Source organism: Pelmatolapia mariae, linkage group LG23 (genome assembly GCF_036321145.2).
Source record: "Pelmatolapia mariae isolate MD_Pm_ZW linkage group LG23, Pm_UMD_F_2, whole genome shotgun sequence".
NCBI lineage: Eukaryota > Metazoa > Chordata > Actinopteri > Cichliformes > Cichlidae > Pelmatolapia > Pelmatolapia mariae.
Window position 1 is genome coordinate 29216526 of NC_086246.1, and position 18546 is coordinate 29235071.

An 18546-nucleotide genomic window follows, 5' to 3' on the forward strand; every position below is an offset into this window, starting at 1 on the left:
AATCTTCCTCTGTTGCAACTGGAGGAGCTGGGGAGGAAGCTCTGGGTTGTTTCATCTGAGGAGTTCCTCTGCCAAAGTGGCCGAAGTAAAGACGTTGTCCTTGGAGCTCCTCTGTCAGTTGGAGTCTGAACCCCTTTCCCTTTTTTATGCTGGTGTAGGCTCACATTTCCACTTCATCTATAATCCTCCAATCCTCACACCTTGGCCTCCCGTGCAGGTTTGTAAGGGTGCACAGCAGCTAAAAGATTTCCTTTGTTATAAAAAAGTCAAAAGTAGATCTCAGGCTGCTAATGCAGGGAACTGCATACAGGGTGACCCCTGGTTTGATACCAGTGGGTAATGGATTGTAGAGCAGTCTCTCTTCAGTAGTGGGACCCACATGGTTTTCCCTTCATGAGGGATCCACTCAGTCGCCGGCACCTCGTTCTCAGAAAATGCTCCTACGTTTTTTCCATCAGCTGCTCGGCCTCCACCTCGGTGCCCCCCCAACCCCAATCCCCATCAAAGAAGAGGATTCAGGCACTGGCTAGTACTCATCATCAGTGGTGATGCAGTAAGCCTCTTTGGAGATTGTCCCCTCATCTTCTGGAGAGGAAGTTTCTTCATCTTGGGCAGATGTCTTTTCTTCAGGGGCAGAGGACTGCTGCTATCCTTGCTCTCTGACCAGATCATATAGACAGTGCTTGAAGCAGTGATGACTTTCTTGCCATATTGCCAGAATAAATGACCTGGAAGATGTTAGGCTTACTTATAGCAGTAGAACTGACTGCACCTGCATAAACTCTAGGACACATTTACAAACAGTGTTTGTTGTTGTTTGCGCTGCAGCTGCAGCTGCAGCTGCAGCTTTGAACTCTGCAAAATGTCCTGTGTTTGGGGTTTTTGTTTTTTTGAGAGTTAATATTTTGGGTATGGTATCTTTTTATAAAAAACACATAAGTAAGTGTTTTTAGCATGTGCTTCAAAGCTAAGTTTGACTGGGAACCTCAAAGCTCAATAGCCTGCATCGACAGAAATTCGCCTATGTAATATTTGATGCGCCATAATTTATTCCAGTCTATCTTGCAAACACATGTTTGTGCTGCAATGTCATGCACAAACACAAACTATTAGATCCTTAAGATCAAACCTATGTCAAAATTGTGTCATTCTTTTGGTCCATTGGAGTGTGGTAAGCCATCAAACACCTCTATTGGAAACTAGGAATATTACATGACATTGCTTGTTTGGCCAAAAATGGGTAAATGATGTAATTTGGTAAAAAAAAACCAAAAAAAACATTAAAAACTATAATTTTCATGTGTTGAGTTTAGAATGAAAGCAATTTTACCTAAATTGGATGATTTAGTACTGTCAATAACAAGGAATCAAAAAAGGTGGTTATAATGGGTTTCAGTTGGCCAAAAATGGCCACGATAGAGCCAAGAGGAACAATTTGATGTATAGTGTATATTATTGATATATTTAAGGAGCTGAAGTTAAAATTTAAAAATTCTGGAGAAAATCTAGACCCTTGGAAAACACAATCCGGCGAGACGAGTCCAGACAAGACAAGACAGCAGCTCCACCAAGGAGGAGCCCTAAAACAGTGGCTGGGCAGGCGTTTTGATCCTCCAATTAAGGCCAAACAGTCCGCTAAGGAGAGCTTACGGCAGCAATCAAATCCTAAAGAACAAAAAGATGAGTTTAGCACTTAATTGTCTTTAATTAGGAGTCGGTAGCAGATATGATTAAAAGCTGCTTACCCCAGGATTGAAGACGCTATACTGCGTTGCTGGTAATAATGGAGTACCTCTCTCCGCGACTTACTGCCATTGTCCTACCCCGATATCTTTACGTACCTTGTTTGTGGAGTCAGTGGCAAACCAGTTTCGTAATTACAAATCGCTGGAGGCGCACATCCAGTTTACTAATGGCTGGATGCAAGATTTGGCTATTTTCAAGCCAACAAACTGTGAGTACGTCGTCATTCAAACCAAGGTAAGTCAGCTGGAGTGCGTTGAGTATAATAGCCATTGTCCACCCCCCACCACAATTAATGTTATACATTTATCAATGAATTGCAAAAATCTCGTTGTCATATTATGTGTCCATAATTGTAAAGTAGATGCAAACTACTACATTGATAATCCGGTTAGATATTACTTAAAACCCTTTGGTTGGGGTGGGGGTGGTGTTTACCTCCAACTAGTGCTCTTTGTTGTTGTCATTGCGTTCGCCGTCTGTGACGGTCAGAATGTGAAGTTCGGATTTCGAGTTGCCCCATGTGTAGTGTTGGTGCCCAGTCTGGATTTGTTTGATCGATTTCATAGGCAGGTTTCCCTACAGTTGTGCGAAAGAATTAGCGAATCTTTACATAGCACGTATGTCTGCAAAGTCACTCAATATGATGTTTGTTCGCAATTTCTATAACCTCCGAGCGCATCAACAATAAAATTATTAAGCTATAAAGAGTGATATGAACATATATTGAACTTACCGGAATGAAAATGTCTGGAGCACACCAACAGATATTTGGAAATGGAAGAGAACTGGATATCAGCTAGTCTCACGGCGGCTATCCAGGCTAGACGCCTTCTTTTGGTAAGGTCCGCTATATGAGCTCCCTCATGTTGCTTCCAGGTTGGGAAAGAATAAAAAGATATACCATTCTCAAGCTTATTCTGTTGCCGGTCGTGCGATCGAACATTACAGCCGACCACATACCAAGTAAGAACCATGGCTGATGTGTGTGCTTTCGCTCCTCTTTTGCTTGAGCTTTGTTTGGCCCAGGAAGATGGCGCCTCAACCAAGAATCCTGGCCACGCCCCCTCTCGTGACATCACGCTCCAAAGCCCTATAGAAACGGCCATGCTACAAACGGGACCGCAAAAAGTACTACTATAAAACTCAAATGCCGCGAATGAATCAGAGGACAAGCGAGAAACCTACCTGTAGCTGTTATGCAGCTCGATCAAACCACCGGATTAATCCTAGATGCACAAACATAAAATTTTCAGATATTTTGGTTTACAAGGTTACAAAACTCAATTCACAACTACGTATTTGATTTACAAGTACAAAATATTTATAACCACAATTTGAGCCCATACAAATCTTGTCCACATTTCAGTGCGCTCATTATTAGCTTCAAGCCACTTTTCTAAAAAAAACAAAAAAAAAAAAAAAAAACGTCTTTTCTTCGGCTCTGGCTCTGGGTGGTGTTTCTTACCTGGTGGCGAAACACCAAAGAAGCTGTCTGTTGTTTTCTGGACATTTAGATGGTGACAAGCAACACGGGTAAGGTGAAATGAAATGCTCAAGTATGCAAAGGCACTTGGTAACACAAGTGTCACTAAGCGTTCCTAATTTTTGTCGTGCATGCGTACCTGCATACCAGTTATGTGCACCCCTGATTATATAATAGTTTGGTCAAAATTAAATATTTTTCATCAAAGGTGTGTCATAAAATGTATTTTTTATCTAATTTAATTTCAGCATCGTGCCTTCATTATTAGAACCCTCTGAAGAAATCAGGTTCTTTGGGGATCTATTCCGTGCAGCAGCAGAGAGAGAACAGCAGACAGGAGAGAAGATACTGGAGCTGTTATCATCAGTATGCAGATATGAACGCTTACCTCTTAAAGATAACTCGTGTGACTTCCTACTGGACCTCTACTCTTACGACAGTAAAACAGGCTTGAGTGTAATTCCATCATTACAGTCAGTTTTCCAGTCAGCTCCTGCAGTCTGGTCCATAAACCTCTCAGAGAGAAAGACCTCCATCCTCCTGGAAGTGCTGAAACTCCAACCAGAGAAGAAACAAGTGGAGCTGACAGGCTGCTCACATGAAGAGAGTGAAGTGAGGAGTTTCCTTCAGTGTCTGCCTTATATCTCACAGCTCAGGTAAATGAATTGTACTTCACATGATTAAAATGTTATTTTTTCTTCAAGCAGAACACATAATAAACCAAACATGATATACTTTTTAAAAATATGTTAACTTATTTTTTTTATTTCTTTATCTTCCAGCAGCACTCACAACAGAAAATTGATCAAAATTTAAAGCAATTAATTACTCAGTAAATATCTGTAAATTTGTGTTTTCCACGTGTGTGATTTGAGCAGCAGGTGAAGCTGCTGTTGTACAAGATATGAAGTGTAGATGTTGTTCCACTCTGTATGTTTCTATATTGTTGATATTTAGTGTTTTACTCTCTAAAGTCAGACAGCAATAAAATGACAGTTACAGTTCAGTATGCAGTGATTTCACACACAGGATTAGTGTTTGTGTTGTGAGTCAGTAACAGTCTAAAAACAATGTTCAGCTGCTCTGATGGAAGATGGCTTTAAAATGGACTTTCATTATATACAGGACACACATGGACAAGATGGAGTCCATCAGTAGTGTGTGGTTGTATTTAGTGCTGGGCGATATGGAAAAAATATTTATCACGATATGAATTATTTTATATCACGATAACGATATATATCACGATATACGACCTGACCTGTGGTCATCTCGAAAGTACGCAGTCTGTAAACAGCGAGTGCCGAGGGTGCAGTCTTTGTTTTGAGTTACCGTAAAGTATGTCGCAAATCCGGGTGCACGTACAGCAGCACCAGCTCGCAAACCACGAGACGGAGTTTCTTTGCGAAAAATATCATTTTTTTATACCATATTATTTACTTGCATAAAGTTAAGAGCATGTATAGTGAGAAGACAACACTAATATATTTGCCACAGGCTATTTAACTCTTTAAGACCTACCATAGAACCAAGTCCGCCAGAGCTTATCTTTATGTTTTTACATGCTGTAGTGCCATTTGTGGGAGTATTTCAAGTTTCCATATATCAATACAACCGTTATAGCCCAAATTTTAATAATATGTATGCATTAAGTCCATAGTAACTACATAAATTGCAAAAACTTGTAGTGCAATAAACTACAAAAAAATTGAAAATCGTTTTTTTGTTTTTTTAAATATATTTCTAGTTAAAAAAAATTTAAGCGGTGTATCCCTCAAAACTGTAAATACAAAAGTTTCCAACCACGAGAAATTTATTTTGAGTGTCTTCATAGTTTTATTTTTGAGATACACTAATTTTTATATACTACAGGAAAAATGAAAATAAATATTATAATGCATCAAAATAAACTATTTCCAACAGTGTAATTTGAGTTCTAAGCATCCCAGAAACGATACAGAAAAGCATAAAGTCAAACATGTCTTTTAAAAACACCAACATAGGCTTAAGCGGTGTATCCCGCTTCGCGAAAATGACGTCACTTCCGGTTTCGGGCAGGTAATGGCGGACGTGCGATAGTTCGCGCTGACGTATATGCCAACGTAGGAAGTCTTATGAACGTCGGCAAAGCCTGTTTCTGGAATATTATCTTTTTGTTGCTGCAAGTTTGGAATATTATGTTTTTGTTGCTGCAAGTGCTTCTTATGCAATTTTTGCAAAGTTATATGTGGAAGGAAACCGTGACTTTGGACAAGCTAATGGCATAAGATGTAAGTACAACTCCGGTTTCACATGCAAAAAAAAAATTATTGCACTACCTTATGTGGTTCCAGTTCTACAGGGATTTAAAAATAGTTAGGTAAAACGGAGTGTACCTGCTCCGACCAGTTGTAAAGGGTTAATTATATATTTCATGTAATAATTTATAAAATTTGGGTTAGTACGATATAAACGATAGAAGACAAATGGCACGATAGACACTTTTCTATAGTCCACACGATATATATCGTCATATCGCCCAGCACTAGTTGTATTTATGCAGCTCACATCAAATCATCACTAAATGTTTCCTTCTTATTGTTCCAGTGTTTTGCCTCTGAGGTTGTGTCTTCATGAAGCAGTCTGGTTCTTTGTGAATCTGTTCTGTGCAGCAGCAGAGAGAGAACAGCAGACAGGAGAGAAGATACTGGAGCTGTTATCATCAGTGTGCACATATCAAACATTCCCTGTTCATGAGAGAGACATGGATGATTCTTATGTGTCTGATTTCCTGCTGGATCTGTACTCTCATGTGAAGGACTGTGAGACCAAAACAGGCTTGAGTGTCCTTCCGTCATTACAGTCAGTTTTCCAGTCAGCTCCTGCAGTCTGGTTCATAAACCTCTCAGAGAGAAAGACCTCCATCCTCCTCGGAGTGCTGAAACTCCAACCAGAGAAGAAACAAGTGAAGCTGACAGGCTGCTCACATGAAGAGAGTGAAGTGAGGAGTTTCCTGCAGTGTCTGCCTTATATCTCACAGCTCAGGTAAATGAACTGAATCACTAGAAAAAATATTTAATTTCCATACAATTTACTGTAATTGTGCACTTTCATATTTTAATATTATATTTTTGACATCAGTTTTATGCTTACACATTGTGATTTTATCCCCATTGGCTCATATTTCAGTTATATTTCGACTCTGCCTAATTTCAGAGAAAAGCTTTGCTCTCTGTACACCACTGTGTTTATTTGATTATATAGTTCTTTGTTGCCTTGAAGGTGGATATTTTAAATACATGTGATCAGTTCATAAAAATGAAGCCTTATTATAAATTAAATAAGCTCATATAAAAGAGTAATTTGTTAGTTTCAAAATGCTCATATTGATTAATATATTTTGAATGTTTAAAATCAGTTGTGTTTCGGTGAGTTGTTACCAGCTGATCCAAGTTAATGAAGGTCCCTGTGTGACTGAACAAGTGAATGACAGAAGAGTGTGGAGTACACAGATTTTATTATTTGGCTATTTGACCGAAAGAGTCTGAAAACATGTGATAATCTTCTCCCTGTATGAAAATAATAAAATAATGTGATTAATATGAAAACTGTAGCTCAGTAACAACAACACAGTCATGATGAAACATCACGATCTTCATCCTTTGTCATGATTCAACTGTGTGGCATGCAGGATTGGACCCAGATGCGGGACTCTCAGAGACAGGAGGTCAAATTTGAAGCGCAGCTTTTATTGCTGGATAAAAAGACTTTGTACAGAAAACAACACCAAAAGCAAAGAACTAGAAACACAAACTGAAATCTAAACACTACAACACTGGACAGCTACGGAACTAAACTGGATAAACAAAACTAGAAAACTACAAGAAGAAGGGCAAAAACACACAGCATACAGCGGGTACGACGCAACACAGGGCACGACACAACACAGGGCAAGGAAAACGCAGGGCTTAAATACATACTGGAGTAATCAGCGAATCAGAGACAGGAGGGAAACACAGCTGAGAGGAATCAGACTAAACGAGACAAAGGAAGCACAACTAGAAACACTGACATGAGACACGGACTTTCAAAGTAAAACAGGAAACATGACAAGCACAGACTTGAAACTGAACTAAACCTACACTAAACACGAGGGCACAAGAACAAAACCTAACAACGAAACTCTTAACCAGAATTAAACTGAAACAGAATAATAATAATGAAAACAGCACAACTAGAGAATCAGAACATAAATCATATAGAATAATACCAAAACACAAGAAACTGAAAATGTTGGGTCAAAATGACCCAGAACCATGACATCTTTGTACAGTTATGATTGTAGCGTATGCTTTTATGTTCTCCATCTCCTTCTACACTGTTGGACTATTCCTGATGAAACACAACATAAACATTGCCTAGATTGCTGTGAGTGCCACCGTGTATATGGCATATAAAAATATTTTATAAAACCTAAAAGTTAAAGATTCCATTGTTTTGGACAATATCTGACTAGACTCAAGTTAAAATATTTTAAAAATCTGTTACCATACACATGAAGTAGCATCCTTTTCAGTTTACTGTAATAACACATGAAAATGTGCAGAATAAGTGTGATTTCCACGTGTGTGATCTGAGCAGCAGGTGAAGCTGCTGTTGTTCCACTCTGTATGTTTCTATTTTGTTGATATTTAGTGTTTTACTCCATAAAGTCAGACAGTAAATAAAATGACAGTTACAGTTCAGTACGCAGTGATATCACACACAGGATTAGTGTTTGTGTTGTGAGTCAGTAACAGTCTAAAAACAATGTTCAGCTGCTCTGATGGAAGATGGCTTTAAAATGGACTTTCATATACAGGACACACATGGACAAGATGGAGTCCATCAGTAGTGTGTGGTTGTATTTATGCAGCTCACATCAAATCATCACTAAATGTTTCCTTCTTATTGTTCCAGTGTTTATCCTGATAGGTACCGTCTTCATGAAGCAGTCAGGTTCTTTGTGAATCTGTTCTGTGCAGCAACAGAGAGAGAACAGCAGACAGGAGAGAAGATACTGGAGCTGTTATCATCAGTGTGCACATATCAAACATTCCCTGTTCATGAGAGAGACATGGATGATTCTTATGTGTCTGATTTCCTGCTGGATCTGTGCTCTCATGTGAAGGACTGTGAGACTAAAACAGGCTTGAGTGTCCTTCCATCTTTACAGTCAGTTTTCCAGTCAGCTCCTGCAGTCTGGTCCATAAACCTCTCAGAGAGAAAGACCTCCATCCTCCTGGAAGTGCTGAAACTCCAACCAGAGAAGAAACAAGTGAAGCTGACAGGCTGCTCACATGAAGAGAGTGAAGTGAGGAGTTTCCTGCAGTGTCTGCCTTATATCTCACAGCTCAGGTAAATGAACTGAATCACTTGAAAAAATATTTAATTTCCATAAAATTTACTGTAATTGTGCACTTTCATATTTTAATATTATATTTTTGTCATCAGTTTTATGCTTACACATTGTGATTTTATCCCCATTGGCTCATATTTAAGTTATATTTTGACTCTGCCTAATTTCAGAGAGAAACTTTGTTCTCTGTACACCACTGTGTTTATTTGATTATATAGTTCTTTGTTGCCTTGAAGGTGGATATTTTAAATACATGTGTGATGAGTTCATAAAAATGAATCCTTATTATAATTAAATAAGCACATATAAAAAAGTAATTTGTTAGTTTCAAAATGCTCATATTGATTAATATATTTTGAATGTTTAAAATCAGTTGTGTTTCGGTGAGTTGTTACCAGCTGATCCAAGTTAATGAAGGTCCCTGTGTGACTGAACAAGTGAATCACAGAAGAGTGTGGAGTACACAGATTTTATTATTTGGCTATTTGACCGAAAGAGTCTGAAAACATGTGATAATCTTCTCCCTGTATGAAAATAATAAAATAATGTGATTAATATGAAAACTGTAGCTCAGTAACAACAACACAGTCATGATGAAACATCACGATCTTCATCCTTTGTCATGATTCGACTGTGTGGCATGCAGGATTGGACCCAGATGCGGGACTCTCAGAGACAGGAGGTCAAATTTGAAGCGCAGCTTTTATTGCTGGATAAAAAGACTTTGTACAGAAAACAACACCAAAAGCAAAGAACTAGAAACACAAACTGAAATCTAAACACTACAACACTGGACAGCTACGGAACTAAACTGGATAAACAAAACTAGAAAACTACAAGAAGAAGGGCAAAAACACACAGCATACAGCGGGTACGACGCAACACAGGGCACGACACAACACAGGGCAAGGAAAACGCAGGGCTTAAATACATACTGGAGTAATCAGCGAATCAGAGACAGGAGGGAAACACAGCTGAGAGGAATCAGACTAAACGAGACAAAGGAAGCACAACTAGAAACACTGACATGAGACACGGACTTTCAAAGTAAAACAGGAAACATGACAAGCACAGACTTGAAACTGAACTAAACCTACACTAAACACGAGGGCACAAGAACAAAACCTAACAACGAAACTCTTAACCAGAATTAAACTGAAACAGAATAATAATAATGAAAACAGCACAACTAGAGAATCAGAACATAAATCATATAGAATAATACCAAAACACAAGAAACTGAAAATGTTGGGTCAAAATGACCCAGAACCATGACATCTTTGTACAGTTATGATTGTAGCGTATGCTTTTATGTTCTCCATCTCCTTCTACACTGTTGGACTATTCCTGATGAAACACAACATAAACATTGCCTAGATTGCTGTGAGTGCCACCGTGTATATGGCATATGAAAATATTTTATAAAACCTAAAAGTTAAAGATTCCATTGTTTTGGACAATATCTGACTAGACTCAAGTTAAAATATTTTAAAAATCTGTTACCATACACATGAAGTAGCATCCTTTTCAGTTTACTGTAATAACACATGAAAATGTGCAGAATAAGTGTGATTTCCACGTGTGTGATCTGAGCAGCAGGTGAAGCTGCTGTTGTTCCACTCTGTATGTTTCTATGTTGTTGATATTTAGTGTTTTACTCTCTAAAGTCAGACAGTAAATAAAATGACAGTTACAGTTCAGTACACAGTGATTTCACACACAGGATTAGTGTTTGTGTTGTGAGTCAGTAACAGTCTAAAAACAATGTTCAGCTGCTCTGATGGAAGATGGCTTTAAAATGGACTTTCATTATATACAGGACACACATGGACAAGATGGAGTCCATCAGTAGTGTGTGGTTGTATTTATGCAGCTCACATCAAATTATCACTAAATGTTTCCTTCTTATTGTTCCAGTGTTTTTCCTAAGAGGTCAGATCTTCATGAAAAAGTCAGGTTCTTTGGGAATCTGTTCTGTGCAGCAGCTGAGAGAGAACAGCAGACAGGAGAGAAGATACTGGAGCTGTTATCATCAGTGTGCACATATCAAACATTCCCTGTTCATGAGAGAGACAGGGTTGCAAAGTATCAGTGTGATTTCCTGCTGGATCTGTACTCTCATGTGAAGGACTGTGAGACTAAAACAGGCTTGAGTGTCCTTCCATCATTACAGTCAGTTTTCCAGTCAGCTCCTGCAGTCTGGTCCATAAACCTCTCAGAGAGAAAGACCTCCATCCTCCTGGAAGTGCTGAAACTCCAACCAGAGAAGAAACAAGTGAAGCTGACAGGCTGCTCACATGATGAGAGTGAAGTGAGGAGTTTCCTGCAGTTTCTGCCTTATATCTCACAGCTCAGGTAAATGAACTGAATCACTAGAAAAAATATTTAATTTCCATAAAATTTACTGTAATTGTGCACTTTCATATTTTAATATTATATTTTTGTCATCAGTTTTATGCTTACACATTGTGATTTTATCCCCATTGGCTCATATTTCAGTTATATTTCGACTCTGCCTAATTTCAGAGAGAAGCTTTGTTCTCTGTACACCACTGTGTTTATTTGATTATATAGTTCTTTGTTGCCTTGAAGGTGGATATTTTAAATACATGTGATCAGTTCATAAAAATGAAGCCTTATTATAAATTAAATAAGCTCATATAAAAAAGTAATTTGTTAGTTTCAAAATGCTCATATTGATTAATATATTTTGAATGTTTAAAATCAGTTGTGTTTCAGTGAGTTGTTACCAGCTGATCCAAGTTAATGAAGGTCCCTGTGTGACTGAACAAGTGAATGACAGAAGAGTGTGGAGTACACAGATTTTATTATTTGGCTATTTGACCGAAAGAGTCTGAAAACATGTGATAATCTTCTCCCTGTATGAAAATAATAAAATAATGTGATTAATATGAAAACTGTAGCTCAGTAACAACAACACAGTCATGATGAAACATCGTCATGAAAAATAAAAATAATTCTTGGCAGTTCTGACAAACTTGAAATCAACACTGCTGCTGGTTTTTGGAATAACATGTCAGATTTAAGCTAGTAAAAAACAAAAGAGCTGTTACTATATGTGAACTAGTTATACTGTTTGAATTTACTCAAAGGTGTGTAGATGTGCAGAATAAGTGTGATTTCCACATGTGTGATCTGAGCAGCAGGTGAAGCTGCTGTTGTACAAGATATGAAGTGTAGATGTTGTTGTTCCACTCTGTGTGTTTCTATATTGTTGATATTTAGTGTTTTACTCTCTAAAGTCAGACAGTAAATAAAATGACAGTTACAGTTCAGTATGCAGTGATTTCACACACAGGATTAGTGTTTGTGTTGTGAGTCAGTAACAGTCTAAAAACAATGTTCAGCTGCTCTGATGGAAGATGGCTTTAAAATGGACTTTCATTATATACAGGACACACATGGACAAAATGGAGTCCATCAGTAGTGTGTGGTTGTATTTATGCAGCTCACATCAAATTATCACTAAATGTTTCCTTCTTATTGTTCCAGTGTTTATCCTGATAGGTCATGTCTTCATGAAGCAGTCAGGTTCTTTGTGAATCTGTTCTGTGCAGCAGCAGAGAGAGAACAGCAGACAGGAGAGAAGATACTGGAGCTGTTATCATCAGTGTGCACATATCAAACATTCCCTGTTCATGAGAGAGACATGGATGGTTCTTATGTGTCTGATTTCCTGCTGGATCTGTGCTCTCATGTGAAGGACTGTGAGACCAAAACAGGCTTGAGTGTCCTTCCATCATTACAGTCAGTTTTCCAGTCAGCTCCTGCAGTCTGGTCCATAAACCTCTCAGAGAGAAAGACCTCCATCCTCCTGGAAGTGCTGAAACTCCAACCAGAGAAGAAACAAGTGGAGCTGACAGGCTGCTCACATGATGAGAGTGAAGTGAAGAGTTTCCTGCAGTGTCTGCCTTATATCTCACAGCTCAGGTAAATGAACTGAATCACTAGAAAAAATATTTAATTTCCATAAAATTTACTGTAATTGTGCACTTTCATATTTTAATATTATATTTTTGTCATCAGTTTTATGCTTACACATTGTGATTTTATCCCCATTGGCTCATATTTCAGTTATATTTCGACTTTGCCATATTTCAGAGAGAAACTTTGTTCTCTGTACACCACTGTGTTTATTTGATTATATAGTTCTTTGTTGCCTTGAAGGTGGATATTTTAAATACACGTGTGATGAGTTCATAAAAATGAATCCTTATTATAATTAAATAAGCACATATAAAAAAGTAATTTGTTAGTTTCAAAATGCTCATATTGATTAATATATTTTGAATGTTTAAAATCAGTTGTGTTTCGGTGAGTTGTTACCAGCTGATCCAAGTTAATGAAGGTCCCTGTGTGACTGAACAAGTGAATCACAGAAGAGTGTGGAGTACACAGATTTTATTATTTGGCTATTTGACCGAAAGAGTCTGAAAACATGTGATCATCTTCTCCCTGTATGAAAATGCAGTGGTCCCTCGCTACAACATGGTTCAGCTTTCGCGGCCTCGCTGTTTGACAGATTTTTTTGTGTGCAATTTTGCATGCTTTTCTTTCTTTTATTTCTTTTTACGGCGCATTGTGTTCTGCGTCCTGATTGGCTGTAGACCACTGTCAATCAATCTCCTCCGTGCCGTGTCTCCTGTACAGTACAGAATGCGTTCAGCTTGTCAAATTTATATAAATCTTCGATCGCTAGCAGTGTGACTCTGAAGTGCTGTACTGTATGTTTGCAAGTTTTCTCCCCAACAAACACAAGAATGTCGACGAAACATTTTGCACCGTCAAAGGCACCTGCGGTAGCACCCAAAAGGCAGAGGAAGATGCTAACCATCGCACAAAAAGTTGGACTTCTGGACATGCTAAAGGAAGGTAGAATTTACCATATTTTTCGGACCATAAGGCGCACCGGATTATGAGGTGCATTAAGTGAAACAAAACAGTCAGATAAGTCAAACTTTACTCAACTCATTCTTCTTGCTTCCTCTACTTCCGTACCATTGATTCATTAATGTTGAATTCTCTCGCAGCTGCTCTATTCCCATGTTCTGGACCTGAACAGGGTTTGATCTTTGGTTTCATTCTGTAATACTAGACTTATTTTTCTACGAAGGTTTGAACCTTGAGAGAGTTTAAACAAGAGAGAAAAGTGTGAAAGTGTTCATGCCTGTCTGAGAAAAGTGTATAAAGTGTGTAGTGAGGGATTTTACAGCCTTAAAACATCTATAATAATTGTAAAAAATAAAGCTGGTTACTTCGCAGATTTCACCTTTCGCGGGTTATTTTTAGAGTGTAACACCCGCGATAAACAAGGTACCACTGTAATGAAATAATGTGATTAATATGAACACTGTAGCTCAGTAACAACAACACAGTCATGATGAAACATCACAATCTGCATCTTTGTACAGTTATGATTGAAGTATATGTTTTTATGTTCTCCATCTCCTTCTACACTGTTGGACTATTCCTGATGAAACACAACATAAACATTGCCTAGATTGCTGTGAGTGCCACCGTGTATATGGCATATGAAAATATTTTATAAAACCTATAAATTAAAAATTCCATTGTTTTGGACAATATCTGACTAGCCTCAGGTTAAAATATTTTACCAATCTGTTACCATACACATGAAGTAGCATCCTTTTCAGTTTACTGTAATAACACATGAAAATGTGCAGAATAAGTGTGATTTCCACGTGTGTGATCTGAGCAGCAGGTGAAGGTGCTGTTGTACAAGATATGAAGTGTAGATGTTGTTGTTCCACTCTGTGTGTTTCTGTGTTGTTGATATTTAGTGTTTTACTCTCTAAAGTCAGACAGTAAATAAAATGACAGTTACAGTTCAGTATGCAGTGATTTCACACACAGGATTAGTGTTTGTGTTGTGAGTCAGTAACAGTCTAAAAACAATGTTCAGCTGCTCTGATGGAAGATGGCTTTAAAATGGACTTTCATTATATACAGGACACACGTGGACAAGATGGAGTCCATCAGTAGTGTGTGGTTGTGTTTACAGGGCTCTAGACTAACTTTTTGCCATGGTTGCACTGGTGCGCTTAAATTTATTTCTTAGGCGTACCAGCATAAAAGTTAGGCGCACCCAAATTTTTCAACCGCATTGCTTAACACCGCAGTTTTACATGTGCACTTTTTTTTTGGGGGGGGGGGGATTGCTGTTCATACAAACAATATTGATTTGTAAATGATTAACTAACAATCTTGTGCTTGTACTTAAAGTGCTTTGGCACTCTTTGGAAATATTGTAGACAATGTTAAACTTAATCATCATCTCGGCTCCTCTGACGACCTGTTTGCTGCTGCCTGCCGCTGAAAGGCAGTGGGGAGAGGGGACACTTAGGCAGTGCATTTATGACGACATATAATGTATTTTCTGGATACACTGTGCTTTTTCAGCGTGCAGAGATTGATGGCTCTGTGTCAGAGCACTGGCTATGAATTTCAGACAGATCAGGCCTTAACAAAAAAGTTATCAATCGTTCTTTTAATTTTTTCTCATTACCCACAGCTACATCCACTTCTGTCAGGCCTAGGCTACTCACTAGGGCTGGGCATCATCACTGATTTCTATAATCCATTCGATTCTGATTCACAAAGTCCCAATTCGATTCAATTTTGACTCAGACAGTCAGAACTATTATAATTCTGATCATTTATCAGTACTGATACATGTGAGACTTCATCAGAATTGTGAACATCACAGCAGATGCCTTTGTGTCAAAGTAACTGAGGATAAAACTCAGAAAAACATAAAGGAGATTTTCCTGGCCTGGCTTTTTATAGCAGATAACCATAAAAATATTCTGCAATATTCTGCAATTTTGCATAGTTTTAAAAAGTTTAAATGTCTTCAGTATTGAACAGCAGAAATTAGTCTTTCTTGTCCGAGGTCATTAAGTAAAAAACAGCGCTGTAAACAACGGTAGACTGGTGGGTAATAAGCGAATGAATAATGCAGAAAACAGATTTGAGATGGGAAACTGTTCTGGAAGTACACAGAGAGAGAGAGCTGTGCATGAAGTGTGATTTTTATCGTGGTGGAGGCAAAAAAGCAAAAGTAAGGGAATTAATGACAATGTTTATCAAATGTGAAGCGTAGTTTGCTGCTGGTTCAGTGAATTTTGGTTGGAGAGAGACAAAACCTGCAGCTCAGTATCTAGCGCAAAAAAGACGTAAACACAGCGCGGACCCGAAGCATTAGAATCAGTGAGCTGTCGGCTTTCAGCCCCGACGGCGTGTCCGTGTACGGGCCGTCGGGTGAGAAAGCCGAGAAAGACAAAGCTGATTGTGATGCATCGGTTCCGTTCTGTGTTTACGTCTTTGTGTGGAGTCCGTGTACCTGCTCTCATTTGCTGTTTGGTGGTTGTTGAAATCGTTTTGTCAGCTTTAACCTGAGATTCTGGCGTTTCTGGCAAAATACATTTATATTTAAAAGTCGATTCAGGATTTAACGAATCGATATCGCTTTATTCAAGCTACTCACCTATCTCTCTCCGCCCGCCCTGCACTTTCAAATGTACACACGGACTACATGAATATCTGGACCACAACCAATCAGAGAGGTCCCGCCCCTGACTATCTCTGATTGGTTTAGACCATGATAGGGGCACAATGTGTATCTGCTGTTGACCACACGGAGACTTTCAGAGTTGCTGAGTTTTTTTTTCTTTTCTTTTTTTTGTTACTCGAACAGTTGGTCGTACCAGTGCGACCTAAGATTTTTTTTTAGTCGCACCATTGAAAAATTTGGTCACATTTGCGACCAATTTGGTCGCACTCTAGAGCCCTGGTTTATGCAGCTCAGATCAAATTATCACTAAATGTTTCCTTCTTATTGTTCCAGTGTTGATCCTGAGTGGTCATATCTTCATGAAACAGTCAGGTTCTTTGTGAATCTGTTCTGTGCAGCAGCAGAGAGAAAACAGCAGACAGGAGAGAAGATACTGGAGCTGTTATCATCAGTGTGCACATATCAAACATTCCCTGTTCATGAGAGAGGCATGAATACCAATGAAATGAAGTATCAGTGTAATTTCCTGCTGGATCTGTACTCCCATGTGAAGGACTGTAAGACTGAAACAGGCTTGAGTGTCCTTCCATCATTACAGTCAGTTTTCCAGTCAGCTCCTGCAGTCTGGTCCATAAAGCTCTCAGAGAGAAAGACCTCCATCCTTCTGGAAGTGCTGAAACTCCAACCAGAGAAGAAACAAGTGGAGCTGACAGGCTGCTCACATGAAGAGAGTGAAGTGAGGAGTTTCCTGCAGTGTCTGCCTTATATCTCACAGCTCAGGTTAGATAAATGTTAAGAAATACTTCCATTTGTACATTTTTTTAGTCCAGTCATTGGTTGATTTCATTAATCAGTTCTTTGTTTTCAATATTATATTAGTCTATAGTGTTTGACAGTGTAGCTCATCCTGTGTTTTCTCATTTCATCTTCACTGTGTTTCAGCTGTGATCCAGACTTCTTCCAGAGTGTGTGTACATCCATGTCTGTAAGATCCAGAGAGGAGGCCCAGCAGCTGAAGTCTCTGCTGCAGCTGCTGGGGTTCCAGCTGCTGTTAACAGGAGAGTTACACAGGAAAATCTGCTGGTCTGTGGGGAGAGTTCTCAGACTGTGTGGCTCTAAAGTGGATCTCATCCTCACACCCAGCAAGATGTCTGCCAGAGGAGCCGCTCTCCTCTTTAGACACACAACACAACTACACAGTCTGAGGCAGGAAGTGAAATCATGATTCTCTCTTGTTCTTATAAAAACCATTTATCTGCTGTCCACTTTGAATCTTTAGTTCTTGGTGTTCATCATTTCTGCTCTTTTGTCTCTTTAATCTTCAGGCTTTCCATCGACATGTCCTTGCTCCTGTTTCAGTGGGTAAGAAGAGGCAGAGTGGTCTGTCCGCTGGCTGTTGAAGAGCTTTCTCTTATGCCTAAGAAAGCCCGACCATCACACAGAGTATTGTTGAGGGCTGTCAGTAGTTTGGCTTCCCTGCTGAGATACTGGACAGTCGCACGGTTAGACCTGACTGAGACCTGCATCCCTGCTCAGGGTCTCATTACACTGCTGCTCCATGATGGTCCTCTAACAGTCAAGTAAATGTCTTTCCTGAACATCACAGTCTAAATAAAATGTAGATTTTTACTTTAAAGCTTATTTTATATTTATGATCTCTGCAGACTGAGTGAAGAGAGCTCCCAGCAGCTTCTGTGTCTCCTCCATGAAATCCAGGACAAGGACTTGACGTTGTCCTTCTTCAGTAAGGTTGGTGGAGACCTGACCTCCTGCTGTCTGAACTGGGAGCTTCTTCACTATCTGCTGCAGCAGTCGTCAGCTCAGACCATCACTGTGAACCTGAGGAAGAACCTCTTCTTACAGGAGGAAACCACACATCTGCTTCCCTTTCTGGACAGGATTGTGTTTAAAAGGTGCTGAATGTAGTTTGATCTTTTACCAAACACAGTTTCTGCTGTTTAATCAGGAGGATTTGAAATGCTGTCTCATCTTTAATCAGCAGTTTATGGATCCTTTAAACAAAGTTGGAAATAAACTGTTTGTTTTCAGGCCCAGTCCCAGCTTTGTGATGAGCTCCATCAGAGAGCTCTACAGAGCTCATGACAGTCACGCTGTACCCAGTTTACTGAGGTCATTTGGTCATGTGATCAACCTGAGCAGCAGAGAGCTGGACTCAGTGGACTGTGCTGCTCTGATCTTCATCCTCAAACACGGAGACGGAGTCAAACTGAACCTCCTGTGGACCTCCATACCAGCAGAGGGAGTAGAGTCCATCCTCTTCATGCTGGACAAAGTTTCTCATCTCAGGTCAGATATTAGAGCTCGTTTCTCAGTGCTGTCCAACACAGAGTCATCAGCTGGTTCATTTCTGCATGTTTTTCCTTG

At 39.2% G+C, this 18546-nt stretch overlaps 1 protein-coding gene across 1 annotated transcript in view; it reads left to right on the forward strand.

Moving 5' to 3' along the window:
- LOC134621208 (uncharacterized) overlaps positions 1-18546 on the forward strand; it is a 30796-nt gene that overhangs the window by 8367 nt on the left and 3883 nt on the right. Inside the window, exons 3-12 of the mRNA XM_063467640.1 lie at positions 3478-3885; positions 5816-6253; positions 8168-8605; positions 10524-10961; positions 12120-12557; positions 16495-16941; positions 17104-17367; positions 17487-17741; positions 17826-18074; positions 18211-18468. Coding sequence (XP_063323710.1) covers positions 3478-3885; positions 5816-6253; positions 8168-8605; positions 10524-10961; positions 12120-12557; positions 16495-16941; positions 17104-17367; positions 17487-17741; positions 17826-18074; positions 18211-18468 — 3633 coding nt within the window. The remainder of the gene's footprint in view (positions 1-3477; positions 3886-5815; positions 6254-8167; positions 8606-10523; positions 10962-12119; positions 12558-16494; positions 16942-17103; positions 17368-17486; positions 17742-17825; positions 18075-18210; positions 18469-18546) is intronic.